The sequence below is a fragment of the Salminus brasiliensis genome, chromosome 20 (genome assembly GCF_030463535.1).
Source record: "Salminus brasiliensis chromosome 20, fSalBra1.hap2, whole genome shotgun sequence".
NCBI classification, from domain to species: Eukaryota; Metazoa; Chordata; class Actinopteri; order Characiformes; family Bryconidae; genus Salminus; species Salminus brasiliensis.
Window position 1 is genome coordinate 5659120 of NC_132897.1, and position 14729 is coordinate 5673848.

The 14729-nt window shown below is 42.3% G+C and overlaps 1 protein-coding gene across 1 annotated transcript; it reads right to left on the bottom strand.

Moving 5' to 3' along the window:
• Positions 1-2207: 2207 nt before the first annotated feature.
• Positions 2208-14239, bottom strand: nipsnap1 (nipsnap homolog 1 (C. elegans)). Its single transcript, XM_072664778.1, has 10 exons — positions 14163-14239; positions 12970-13097; positions 10626-10671; positions 9571-9665; positions 8834-8904; positions 7269-7409; positions 4173-4204; positions 3930-4024; positions 3690-3773; positions 2208-2442 (listed from the first exon to the last, which is right to left on the bottom strand). The coding sequence occupies exons 1-10, from the start codon at positions 14237-14239 to the stop codon at positions 2378-2380; spliced, it is 834 nt and encodes a 277-aa protein (XP_072520879.1). The 3' UTR covers positions 2208-2377.
• Between the last annotated feature and the right edge of the window lie 490 nt (positions 14240-14729).

A 14729-nucleotide genomic window follows, 5' to 3' on the forward strand; every position in this document is an offset into this window, starting at 1 on the left:
CTGCGGGACTAATAAAGGACTATCTTATATAGAGTCGGGTTTATTTCTGATAAAATTACTGAAATTCACTAAAACCTGGGGTGGTGTGTCTCTTACCGATGTGCTCTGTGCCTAAAGAGAGAGGAGCAGGACGATCAATCTGTTATAGGAACGCCTCCAGGCCATAGAAGTGGCTCTGCAGTTATGAGCATGCATCCTAATTGTCCTAAAAGAGGCTTGAGAGAGTGTCCAGCACATGGGTGGCTCATGGGCATTGATTCTAGTAGACTACAGAAGAGAGTGGGGTTAGTGAATCAAGGGGCTACAAGCACACATCCTAATGGTGCAAAGTCACAGACACTGTAGTGAGGAGAAGACCCTGAAAGTACAGTACTGCTGATCCCAGTGTTGGAGGAATGGAGCCTGAAAATAGCAATACTTAGAGTTAAGGGGACCTGGTATGGCCTCCAGAAGTAAAGCAGTAGGCTCGTCCCCCATCAGGATCAGGATAAGGCTTGTAGATTTTATTATTACATATTATATATATATATATATATATTATATACATATTCATATTCATATACTCATATATTCATACTCTATTGGAGTTGATGGCTGTGGGACATTACCCTCACTATTTTACAATTGATCATCGTGATCAGAACAGATTTCATGATCAGCTTCACTTTTAGACACTTAGGGCCTGTTTACACCTGGCATTAACATAAGCGTGACATGAAGTCACACAGATATGCACTGAACTGAATTAGACTGAAGTGAATGAGCCTGGTGAACACCAGAACACTAGTATCTTGTGACTGTCCCGGGATTTTAAAGCTTAAACAGTCACCTGGAGCAGTAATTCTGACCTGTTTTATAAATGCAACCAAAACTGAACATAGTTCTGTACCCTGAGGAGGCCTACTGGAGGCGCTGTCTCTTTTTCTAGAAGGATTATGCTGTCATATTTGTCATAGTGCCATCTTTTGTTTAGTGCCTTTTTTCCCTGTTATTGGGACTCATCAGTGGTTGTTCATAGATTATAACCTGACACACACTCCATGGACAGAAGTACCAGCTTGTAGTCTAAGTAAATGCATTAAGAAGATCCTTAAAACAGAGTTTTTATTAATTCTGTGAGTAGGAGAGTTTTCCCAGAGGGATTTAATGGTGCGTTAGGCCGAACCGCAGCCTAAATCATGTCCAGGAACTGCTAAAACTGCAAAATCATTGTTGCTCAAAAGCCTCTGGTAAGCTGTTCTGCTGCTGATTCATGACTGGGGCCTCAGGCCCAACCCTGACATTTGGACGTAAACTACTGTTCCTGTGTGTTCTGGACCATCATTGTGCCTTACATATGGATGGTTTTACTAGACCCTGAGCAGAATGAGGGATGGCTTCAGCCACGGTTGGAAGCCAGTCAGGTTTGGCTACAGCAAAGCACCACACTCTGGAAAAATAAGAGGTCTTAAAGGGGTTCTTTGGAGCGATGCACTGGAGAAAACACCGGTCCTAATGTGTTATTTAGTCCACAGCTCATCCGGTCCTAATCCAAAAACCAAGCAGCAATAACAGCCCAAGGATCTGTGCTAAGCTAAAAACTAACGCTAGCCTTATACCAGCTCTTCTTTCCATTGTCAGCTCCCTCAAAAACAAGCTGGACTTCCTCAGATGAACCACACTGGAGCTAAAGTACCAGCTTACTGTTTCACTGGTAAGACTTAAGAAGGCCAAACCCAGGGCAAGGCTAAAAGCTAAATGGTTTTCCATAATCTTGTCAGTTTAAGACAATAATACATAATAATTTTTACTACAGTGTGAAAACTATGATATACTATATGGGCTTGTGTAAAAGAAAAGCTGTGTTTGACAGTGAGGTAAAACAGGGCTAATTTAATGCCATCTAAGCACTTTTGACCCCAGCTAAAGTCCCATACCTACTATTAATACTAGAAAAAACAACTTAATACTCAATACATGCATTTTTGGGTATTTTTTAAAGCCAATTCTAGAATTGCTTCATGAATAGTGTATTCTTACTGTTAAATACACACAAACACACACACACACAGTAACACACACACATACAAACTGATTTGATTAAATTGTGCACATATGCCTATATTGTGTCGGAGGATTGATGAGGGTTCATGTCACTACAGAGCTTTGCTTCATTTTAATATAAAATACACAGTTCATTACTGTACATTATTTCATTACAGCTCATTACACTTTACACAGAATTCCTACCTAGAAAATAACTGTGACATGAACAAATACTGCAGATTTATATCAAGAAATATCATTAATGAAATTCTAACATTTAGCGAACTTTCTTCTTATTTCAGGAGTCACATTACAGATGTTCAGAGATGATGAGACACTGCCTGCGTCTGTGTTACTGAAGAGGAGAGCTCTTTGTGGGAATCAAAATCCTCGACTCCATGCTCCGGACTAAAGGCACTGTAAGGGAAAGTGCACCAGTAAAAAAGAAGTTCAGTCAAATATGTATATATAGTGGTTTCCACTATGACTGTATTACTACTTCTGACACCACTACTACCACCACCACCACAACTACTGCCATTGCCATTACCACTACTACTTCTTCTTCTGCCACAACTACTATTTCCATTACCACTACTCCTGCCACTTCTACTACTGCCACAACTACTATTGCCATTACCACTACTACTGCCACAACTACTATTGCCATTACCACTACTACTGCCACTTCTACTACTACTACTGCCACAGCTACTATTGCCATTACCACTACTACTGCCACTTCTACTACTACTACTGCCACAACTACTATTGCCATTACCACTACTACTGCCACTTCTACTACTGCCACAACTACTATTGCCTTTACCACTACTACTTCTCCTTCTGCTACTACTATTTCCACAATTACTATTGCCATTCTGTGAATCAGAAGGTGTATTCTGATGGACAATTACAGGAAAACAAGATATTTGTCTTCTAAATATGATATGATATATGATATAATGTAATATATATATATATAATATGTAATAATATTTGACAGCTTGTGCATAATATGACCAGAATCATGCTAAAACTAACTAAGATGGACCTTTTTATTTTATCTAACTCATATGATGTGCAGTGCTGATACAGTCCACTAGATGGTGCCATGGGTTTGGCTAAAACCTTACCACAACTTAATACATTTGATTAAGGTCCTCCAAAGATAGGGGTTAGAATAAGGCTTTCTGACCACTGTCCCAGACATATGTTCATTTCTAACATAGTGGGAATGCCTCAGTACTTACAAGGTACAGAGAAACTGCACAGTAAAAAAATTAGTCAGGCCTTATTACCTTAAGATGAGACAGTTTGTGACTGCATTGCGTTTTTTTAGTTAACTCAACTTGTCAAAAATGCAAATTCCAAGTTCCAACATTATTAAATGAGCTGAAACTGAATAAATACTGTGTAAGACCTCATCATCTGCACTCCCCTATCACATGCAAGAAGGCCTTTCCTACACCATTGAGGGCTGTGGTGATGATGGGATTTGATCATATGATGAACAAGCAGGCAGTTAGACAGTTGCACCATTCCAGAGCTGTGAAACCATGTCCATCTGTTTTTATGTATGAAATTGTGTAATTTCGCAGCTCTAGAGTGTGTACAGGGCACAGGCTAACTTGTAGCTAATGGCAAAACAGCCCAGGCCTCACCTGTGTAGTGTACACTGACATCCCAGCCCTCCTTCATCCAGGCTGAGTTTCTAGTCTCTTCTCTGGACTGCAGGTCCTTATAAGCTGCAGATATATATGAAGTGCATATAAGGGACAGGAGAAGAAAGGTGCAGTGAGGATTATACTTATACTTATATGAGACCACAATCCGAAACACTGAGAGATCAAACTGCTACTCAGTCCTGGAGTCTGGATTTCATCTCACTGGGCTAAACTTACCCCACAGATGGTGAACAACATACAGCTCTCCAATCTGTGTGAAGAACCCCCCAACAGCCTCATTGTTCTCTTGGCGGTATTTGATAGCTCGGGCCCTGTCCATTAGAGGATGTTAGACAGAAATTAGCTGTTAGGCGTTATACAAAAACTGATGGACAATCAGAATGATATGAAAGAAAAGGCACAGAAGAATCTGTTATGGTTAAAACAATATAAGCTAATGAGCACATGCAGCAGACTTACCAGTGATTCCCCCACTCTATCATCGTGCCAGGCTTTAATGACCACACAAACAAAAGCAAACGTATTAGTGAAATAACACATTTACATACTGGCATCTAATATTCACTCACAAATATGACTACTTCTACTACTACTACTACTACTATTGCCATTGCCACTACTACTGCTACTACTAACACTGCTACCTACTATACTGCCCATGCTGCTGCCAATACTACTGCCTACTACGACTGTATTACTACTTCTGACACCACTACTACCACCACCACCACCACCACAACTACTGCTATTGCCATTACCACTACCACTGCTCTTCCACTACCACTACTACTGCCACAACTACTATTGTCATTACCACTACTACATCTCCTTCTGCTACTTCCATTGCCACAATTACTATTGCCATTAACACTACTCCTGCCACTTTTACTACTGCCACACCTAATATTGCCATTACCACTACTACTTCTCCTTCTGCCACAAGTACTATTGCCATTACCACTACTACTGCCACAACTAATACTGCCATTACCACTACTACTCCCACAACTAATACTGCCATTACCACTACTCCTGCCACTTCTACTACTGCCATTACCACTACTACTTCTCCATCTGCTGCTACTACTGCCACAATTACTATTGCCATTACCCCTACTACTTCTCCATCTGCCGCTACTACTGCCACAACTACTATTGCCATTACCACTCCTACTGGCACTTCTACTACTACCACAACTACTACTGCCATTACCACTACTACTTCTCCTTTTGCCACTACTACTGCCACAACTACTACTGCCATTACCACTACTACTGCCACTTCTACTACTGCCACAACTACTATTGCCATTACCACTACTACTGCCACTTCTACTACTGCCACAACTACTACTGCCATTACCACTCCTACTGGCACTTCTACTACTGCCACAACTACTACTGCCATTACCACTACTACTTCTCCATCTGCCGCTACTACTGCCACAACTACTACTGCCATTACCACTACTACTGGCACTTCTACTACTACCACAACTACTACTGCCATTACCACTCCTACTGGCACTTCTACTACTGCCACAACTACTACTGCCATTACCACTACTACTTCTCCATCTGCCGCTACTACTGCCACAACTACTACTGCCATTACCACTACTACTGGCACTTCTACTACTACCACAACTACTACTGCCATTACCACTCCTACTGGCACTTCTACTACTGCCACAACTACTACTGCCATTACCACTACTACTTCTCCATCTGCCGCTACTACTGCCACAACTACTACTGCCATTACCACTACTACTGCCACTTCTACTACTGCCACAACTACTACTGCCATTACCACTCCTACTGGCACTTCTACTACTGCCACAACTACTACTGCCATTACCACTACTACTTCTCCTTTTGCCACTACTACTGCCACAACTACTACTGCCATTACCACTACTACTGGCACTTCTACTACTACCACAACTACTACTGCCATTACCACTACTACTGCCACTTCTACTACTGCCACAACTACTACTGCCATTACCACTACTACTTCTCCATCTGCCGCTACTACTGCCACAACTACTACTGCCATTACCACTACTACTTCTCCTTTTGCCACAACTACTACCACAACTACTACTGCCATTACCACTACTACTTCTCCTTTTGCCACTACTACTGCCACAACTACTACTGCCATTACCACTACTACTGGCACTTCTACTACTACCACAACTACTACTGCCATTACCACTACTACTTCTCCTTTTGCCACTACTACTGCCACAACTACTACTGCCATTACCACTACTACTTCTCCATCTGCCGCTACTACTGCCACAATTTCTATTGCCATTACCACTACTACTTCTCCATCTGCCGCTACTACTGCCACAACTACTATTGCCATTACCACTCCTACTGACACTTCTACTACTACCACAACTACTACTGCCATTACCACTACTACTTCTCCTTTTGCCACTACTACTGCCACAACTACTATTGCCATTACCACTACTACTGCCACTTCTACTACTACCACAACTACTATTGCCATTACCACTACTACTGCCACTTCTACTACTGCCACAACTACTATTGCCATTACCACTACTACTGCCACAACTACTATTGCCATTACCACTACTACTCCCACAACTAATACTGCCATTACCACTACTCCTGCCACTTCTACTACTGCCATTACACCTACTACTTCTCCATCTGCTGCTACTACTGCCACAATTACTATTGCCATTACCCCTACTACTTCTCCATCTGCCGCTACTACTGCCACAACTACTATTGCCATTACCACTCCTACTGGCACTTCTACTACTACCACAACTACTACTGCCATTACCACTACTACTTCTCCTTTTGCCACTACTACTGCCACAACTACTACTGCCATTACCACTACTACTTCTCCATCTGCCGCTACTACTGCCACAATTTCTATTGCCATTACCCCTACTACTTCTCCATCTGCCGCTACTACTGCCACAACTACTATTGCCATTACCACTCCTACTGACACTTCTACTACTACCACAACTACTACTGCCATTACCACTACTACTTCTCCTTTTGCCACTACTACTGCCACAACTACTATTGCCATTACCACTACTACTGCCACTTCTACTACTGCCACAACTACTATTGCCATTACCACTACTACTGCCACTTCTACTACTGCCACAACTACTATTGCCATTACCACTCCTACTGGCACTTCTACTACTACTACTGCCACAACTACTATTGACAGACCACTACTTCTATGGCTGCCACAACTACTATTGCCATTACCACTACTACTCCTCGATCTGCTACTACTATTTCCACAATTACTATTGCCATTCCCACTATTACTGCGACTTTTGCTACTACCACAACTTCTATTGCCATTACCACCACTACTTCTCCTTCTACTACTACCACTACTATTATACTACTTCTACCACCACCATTACAACTACTACTTTAATAATGTTAAAGGTAATGAATAAATTGCACCCTCACATTACACACTGCATGTTCATATTGTCTGCACTCCATAATAACTTATTTCTTCACCTGCAATCTGTATGTTCTCAGTTCATATATATTAGGCCCTGTTCTGGGTACAGGGTCGTTCCAGAAGCTGAACTCGAGAAGAAGCTGGGTGCGTCGAGAGATCAGCATTTTGCTCCTTTCTTTGCGATACTCCAGATATGCCTGGACACAGAAGTGAAATAAAGGGGGGGAGGGTGAGGAGCAGAGAATGAGGTGAATTCAACAAAACACGTTGGTTATAAAATATTGCTTTACATTAGAAGCTACAGAGGTGTGCAAACATCGGTCATGGCGAATGGCAGCCATTGTAGTTGGTTAAAACTATTTGAGCTATTTGTGATGTTTGTCAAGCTGCTCCTCCGCTCCTCTGACACTTTACTTAAACACCAATATATGCACATATTTATTCAGTATTGTCATCTGTCTGCTGATACCTGCTCCTCCTGCACATTAGATCTGCAGCCTTAAATCTCCGGTTGGTTCAAATGCATATTTCTACATTTATTCCATTTATTGTTATTATTGTATTGTATTACTGTGCTGTATTGCTGTATCCATCTATCTATCTGTCTGTCTGTCTGTCTGTCTATCTGTCTGTCTGTCTGTCTGTCTGTCTGTCTGTCTGTCTGTCAATCTGTCAATCTGTCTATCGCTCTGTCTATCTATCTATCTATCTATCTGTCACTGTCTGTCTGTCTGTGCATCTATCCATCTATCTCCAGACAGCTGTCTGTCTGTCCGTCCGTCCGTCCGTCCGTCCGTCTGTCCGTCTATCTATCTATCTATCTATCTGTCTGCCTGCCTGTCTGCCTGTCTGCCTGTCTGTCTGTCTGTCTATCTAATGCACTGTCTGTCTGTCTGTCTGTCTATATATCACTGTCTGTCTGTCTGTATATCTGCCTGTCTGTGCATCTATCCATCTATCAATCTATCCATATATCTCCAGACAGCTCATCTAATTTAGTTTAATGAAGGACTGATTAAGTAAACTACACCGCTAAAGTAAGTTGTTAGGGATTTTTGGAGGGGATTCTCATTACTCACAGTCTCATTTTCAGTAACCAGGATGGCCCTCATTACCAAGCTGGACTACCAGCATGACAATCTTGACCAATGCTGAATCATTATGACCAGCTCAAAGTGCTCGAAACCCCCTGAACCAACTTAAATGAAGGCACCACACAAACTGAAGCCATTCAACTGGTTCTTCCTTCTTCATTCAAACCACTTCCTTCTCACTTTACCAAACTAGACAACCACTATGACCAACTTGGTCATGTTGGCCAAGCTGGTCATGCTGAAAGTGGATATGTGCTACGGTGGTCAGGAGCCAACCTGGTTAACCAATGGAACTGGAGCTGGCTTGACCATCAAAGACCAGCTTAGACCATCTGTAACCATCTACCATCATAACCGATGGATTTTACAGCAGGATTCACACTGCTGTAGAAATACTTCTTCACTTATTTAGCCCAAACCAGAATGTGTTATGCTGTGGTTCTCACTCCCCTACGCATTCAGTGGACACGTGTCTTGCTTATCAGGATGGTGATCAGGCACATAAACTGGGTGAAAGAGCAGAATACCTGGTTGAGTCTGAGTTTGTCCAAACATTCTGTTAGAGCTGGATATCCACCGTAGTATCTCCACAAGTGCACTACAACAACCAGACAGCAGGTGTCACCACAGCACCACATCCCTAACTCAGTCTAAGTTGACTTACTGAGAAGCCTCTACTGATCAGCCATAACATTAGTTCCACTGACACTGTCACTGGTGAGGTTAAAAACATTGATTATCTTCATGTGCTGTGGTGTCTGTCAAAGGGTGGATATGTCAGGCAGCAAGTGAACAGTCAGTTCTTGAAGGTGATGAGAAATGGTCAAGCACTTTGGCCACAAGGGTCAAACTGTGATGGCTAGACCACTGAATGTCGACTGAATGGCAGGTCTTGTGGTCGTGTGGGGGGTTTGCAGTGGATAGTACCTTCTTACCAAAAGTGGTTCAAGAAAGGGAACCACCTGTTAACTGACGACAGGGTCACCTAAGGCCTATTGATTTGACCCGTGGAGGCCCCGTCTCACAACTTACTGGAAAAAGGATCTGCTGCTAATGTTAGTCTTAGACACCTTCACTGCTCAGATCTGTTTAGACCTATTGAGACCTCCTCTTCATTATTAGGCAGGTGGTATTAATGTTATGGCTGATTTGAAATGTCATGGAATCAATATCACCCACATCTAGGGAGAGTGGCAATAGTGGAGTCTTATTAAAGGTATACAGGCCATGAATTTCACAAAGCTTGCTTTTCCTAGACCTTTACCTGCTTGGTCCTGCTCTCCGTACCAGGTGTTCCAGCTTCCCACCACTTCGCAGGGATAGTCTGCATCATTGTGCAGCTCTTTGTGAACCTCAGCTCTATAAGAACACAGAGAATTTACTAAGGTAAACACCTCACACTGCCTTCTGAATGCAAATGCCCTTTTCCTTGGTTCAGAAAGGCAAATGTACAGTTGGTGTTTCTTTCAAGGTTAGAAATCGTACTTTGTATTTGTCGTTTCTGATTAATATTCATGGGAATTTTATACATCATGTTATTTTGCCACAGCTGAGGCATAAGGTGACCCACTTTGAAGAACTTTGAAGCCGAAAATAAGCTCAAAATAAGAATAAACCACTGAAAGTTGATGTTTTCTCATATTTGTTTAAAATATTAACCAATATAATTCCATATTGTTTAATTCAGTAATAAAATCTTGACTCATTTTCTGAAAATATTTTAATTTTTATGTCTTCAGCATCTCACAGCATTGACTTCACCTAATAATTGTAATAATAATGACCCACTTTGAAGAACTTTGAGGCCAAAAATAAGCTCAAAATAAGAATAAACCACTGAAAGTTGATGTTTTCTCATATTTGTTTAAAATATTAACCAATATAATTCCATATTGTTCAATAAAGTAATAAAATCTTTTAATTAAAAAGAAAGAATTTTTATGTCTTTACACCATGTTCTGCATGAAAAGCAGCATCTCACAGCATTGACTTCACCTAATGTTTATAAAAATAATCCAAAATGACTAGGAATACGAGCTCATTTTATTAAGATCAATAGTTAAGCCTGTTCTATCCTTCTCCTGCAAACAAGAACTTTGGAGAACTTTGCTGAAGGCCAATATGCCTCCAATTTGCTCAAGGCTGCTCACAGAGCATGACTTCACAACAACAGATGATATCAGAACTGAGCTGATAACCAGTGCATTACGCTTGGCTGATAATAAAAGCTGAATCTTGACACTGGAGGAAGTTGTCACTGAGCTGGCAGCCACAGGATTAAGCTCGGTCGGATGTCGGATCAAGAGGACGTGTACTTACGATAGACTGTTGTAGGCCTCTAAGCACTCTGGCTTGACGTTGTGGACTAGGGGGAAGATTCAGAGCAGATGTCAGCGGATTTCTCCAAACATGGTCTCCATATCAGTATATAATGCAGACAGTTCACACACTATTCAGACATTATCAGTCAAAAGTTTTAGAACACCACCAGTTCCGTTCCGATTTTATGGACATTTAAGCACTTTAAGTCCAGAAAATGACCTAGAATGGTACAAAGTCCAGCGAGCGCAAATGGTACAAAGGTGAGTAGTAAACTGACAGAGCTTTTGAAGAGGGAAAAAAGGGACTTTTTAGGAAACAAGGCACTGGTCATCAACGAACAGCTGGTATGTAGCAATGGAAGCTTTGCAAATGAAGCTTTGCAAACTGATGCAAATAATCGACAGTTTACAAACCCTTTATCTGTATAAAAGCAGCGCTGGAGCAGACAGTGTTACTGCACTCTCCACCGCAGCATTTACTCAACACTGCATGTTCAGACTGCTATCATAATGACTAGAAGAGAAAGACGCTTAAATAAACACAGATAGAGCAGCCGGGGTCCAAGAGAGCACAATAGGCCTCGCTCTCTGGGGTGGGTTAACTCCTAGTGGGATGTTGGTTGGCACAGGCGTCTGTTAGATGTTGTATTTGTATATGTTGTATAGGGCAGTGATGGCTCAGTGGTTAGCGTTCCGGGCTATTGCTAACAAGGTTGTGGGTTCGATTCCCGGGCTTGGCAAGCTGCCACTGTTGGGCCCTTGAGCAAGGTCCTTTACCCTCTTTGCTCCCTGGAGTTGGCTGCCCACTGCTCTGGGTGTGTGTGTGTACTCACTGCCCCTAGTTCACTAGTGTGTGTGTTCACTACCACAGATGGGTTAAATGCAGAGGACACATTTCACTGTACAGTGACAAATACCTGTACCTGTACCTTTACCTTTAACTTTTGCCTTATGTAGATGCTGCCTAGCGATGGAAAAAAGGTGTAACAGTTAGAAAAAAAGGTGGTGTCTATCATGATGGGAGAGTTCATGTAAACGAGGATTGGGTAATTGGCCTTTGAAATTGGGTAGATAATGGAAAAATGGTCAAATTAGAAATCAATAATAATAATAATAATAATTCATACAGCACCTTTCACAAACCCAAGGCCACGTCACATAGGCCAAAAAGGGTTAGTAGGGGCAAAGAGAAGAAATAATAACAGTGATTTGAAGGAAGACAGTTGCACAGAGTATGAGGAAGAGTAAGTAGTGAAAGACCTGCCGCCCAAAGTAGAATGTCTATTTAAGGGAACAGTAACGAATCTGGAGTTAGAAGATTTAAGAGTACAAGACAGATGATGTGAAGAAGGAGCAGAAAGCCTATACTGGAGACTGGAGATAGGACCCATAGCATAGTGAGTTACAGTCAACAATGTAGAGTCATAGAGCATATTAATAAAACATAGAGCTCTTTTCTTTAGAGAATCGACAAATATAGCCGGAGTGAGGTTAGTACAGTTTCCTACCCCATCAATAAACTCAAACAACAAAATCAACAACAGCCCTAGAAAACAAGTTTCTGAGCAGCTGGCAGCTCACATGACTAAAAACTAGTCTCTCAGCTTAACATTGGACCAAACCAAGACTTAAGACTTGGAGCTGCGGGTTCGACAGCTGGAGTGACGGTAAGAATGACATTGCTAAGATGGCAAAACCTGAGTCATGCATGCCTGAGCCATGCAGCACTGCCAGTGGACTGCTGGACAAACCTGGGTGTTCTAAAACTTTTGACTGGTAGTTTATTTGTCATCATGCTTGTGTCTTATTAATAGGTGGTTTGTAGAATCTACTCCTTATAGCTAACTGCTGCTGTATAATCAAGCACTGCTAATAGAACAGGGCACCCTGGAGCAGCCAGACGCGAGCCTATGGTGACCTAACCCAATGCCAGGCATCTGTGTAGATGCTGGGACATTGCTGTGAGGATTTGATTGCATTAAGTGACAAGAGCATTGGTTCTGATGATCACAAATGCCACTACAGCTTTCTCCAAAGGTACTGAATGGGGCTCCAGTGACAGCCCAATCGACAAGCCCAATGCTAGGGAACTTTATACCCCTCTAGCTGATGCTTGGTATTAGCCATGGTGGCCTTAGGCACATGTCGCTCCTCAAAAGCGTCCCTTTCTATTGGCATGGGTGCATAATTGCATAAAACCTGTGCCAGCCATGGGTGCACCTAGAGATGGTGTATTTAAATGGTGTCAATAAACTTTTAGAGATATATAGCGGATTCAAAAAGTTCTCATGTTCAGAACACATGTTACACACAGAAGGCTTTTTGCAAGAGAAGGAGCTCACATTGTATTTTGTAGAGGCCGCTGGTCTCTTTCTTGGAGAGTAGGTTGGAGTGGGCATCTTTCCTGGCATCCGCTTTGTGTGCAAACATGGACCTCAACCAACCACCATCACTCTCATTCGCCAAACCCCTAATCAGTTTCAAAGAAAAGTAAAGTTTTGTAGAGCACATTACGAAACACGATCATAAGCAGTCGGCTGTTAGGAAGTGCAGTGGGCTTTACAAGCTGAATGTTCCAATAGAGTTGTGTAGAGGTTGCTAGAAATTCTCACTGCCAGTAATATTAGCCTTATGTTCTAGCATAGGGGAGCCTGACTCAGGGCCCAAAGACCTCAAATCCAGCACATTTTCAAGACTTCCCTGGCCTGGACTGCCCACATGAAAATTGGAGCTTCATGTTGAGGATTTGATTGCATTCAGCGACACGAGTGTTCGCAAGGTCACCACCCCACCTCATCCCAAACCAACTCCCCAACTTATCCCAAAAATATTGGATGGAGCACCATCATCATCAACACCATAGTTCCATTGCTCCACAGCTCAATGCTGCTGAGGGGTTTTATACCCCTCTAGCCCACCTAGCATTAGGCATGATGACAATATATTTATGTTTATCTGCCACAGAGAGTATTATACTATTTGGCAGTGCTTTATACAGTACAATACAAGGTCCAAAAACACCTCAAGTACGGGAATCTCTACAGAGCTGAAGTACCTCATCGACCTCTTAGCACACCCAGCATCTATCACCACAGGCATTTAAGTTGTAGAGCAGTGGATCTCACTTCTCTGGAGTAATGAGCCTCCATCCAGTACTTTTGGGCTGAGTTGGAGTGGAGTTTGTGATCCAGAACTAATCGACTAATCCAACATCAGTATAACTGACCTCACCAATGCTCTTGTATGGCCAATCGCAATCAAATCCACATAGCAATGTCCTAACACCTAGTGCAAAGCCTTCCAGAAAGAGTAGAGGCTGTTGCTGCAGTAAAAGGCAGGCAAACTTCCAATTAAACACTGGATGTCTACAAACTTTTAGCCAGGTAGTGAACTCACTGCCAGTGAAATCAACTCCTCCAGCATTTGGCTGGGATACACAGGCCTACGCATGGTAGGCGGTGCTCTTCCCAAATCACTGGCCTGGAAAAACACTTCAAACGCGATTAAAGACCCCGTTCTAGAGCCCACCACCTACCTGACCAGTGATGACGTGCCCAAGGTTTCGCGCCAAACTCGTTTCCTGAGCAGATTTAAGCACCAAGTCGGCGTCATCTTCACAGCTGTGGCTGTTTAGAGCTAACCAGCATACCAATGTGCCTCCTTTCCCCTCACTTCCACACTTGTAATACTTTCGAAAGAGCTCAGTTAATGTTTAACGCAGTGGCACCTCCACCTTTGCTCTCCAGCAGGCAAAGGGCATAACTGGGCTAAGTATTAGCAAGCTGTAATAGATGAGCAGGTCAGTTAACACCAGCACTGAGAGATTAGGACTTTATCTGTGCATTGTTTGAACTGGAGTAACCCTGACTGACTTTGTTAGGCCCAAAAAAAACAAATGCACGGATTGCTTTGGTTTGTTTATCTAATTTTCCCTTATGTTTTTTAGTGTTTAGTTGGGGCAAATGCCTCATAAGCTAAGCTAAGATAAAATAAGCTAAGCTAAGCTAAACCAGTTCACACTGATAATTAAATTAAATTGCATTTATTAAGCTTAAATAGTGAAAAATCAAATCAGTAAGGTTTTGAAGGTGATCAACTGATT

What these genes read in the sequence shown, in the direction of transcription:
- nipsnap1 (XM_072664778.1), bottom strand. Translation starts at nt 14,239, where the DNA reads ATGACGCCGACTTGGTGCTTAAATCTGCTCAGGAAACGAGTTTGGCGC. An exon ending in CGGAGAGCAGGACCAAGCAG is followed by an intron (nt 8,905 to 9,570) that starts GTAAAGGTCTAG and finishes TGGTTGTTGTAG; the next exon opens with TGCACTTGTGGAGATACTAC. An exon ending in ATAGAGTGGGGGAATCACTG is followed by an intron (nt 4,025 to 4,172) that starts GTAAGTCTGCTG and finishes TCTAATGGACAG; the next exon opens with GGCCCGAGCTATCAAATACC.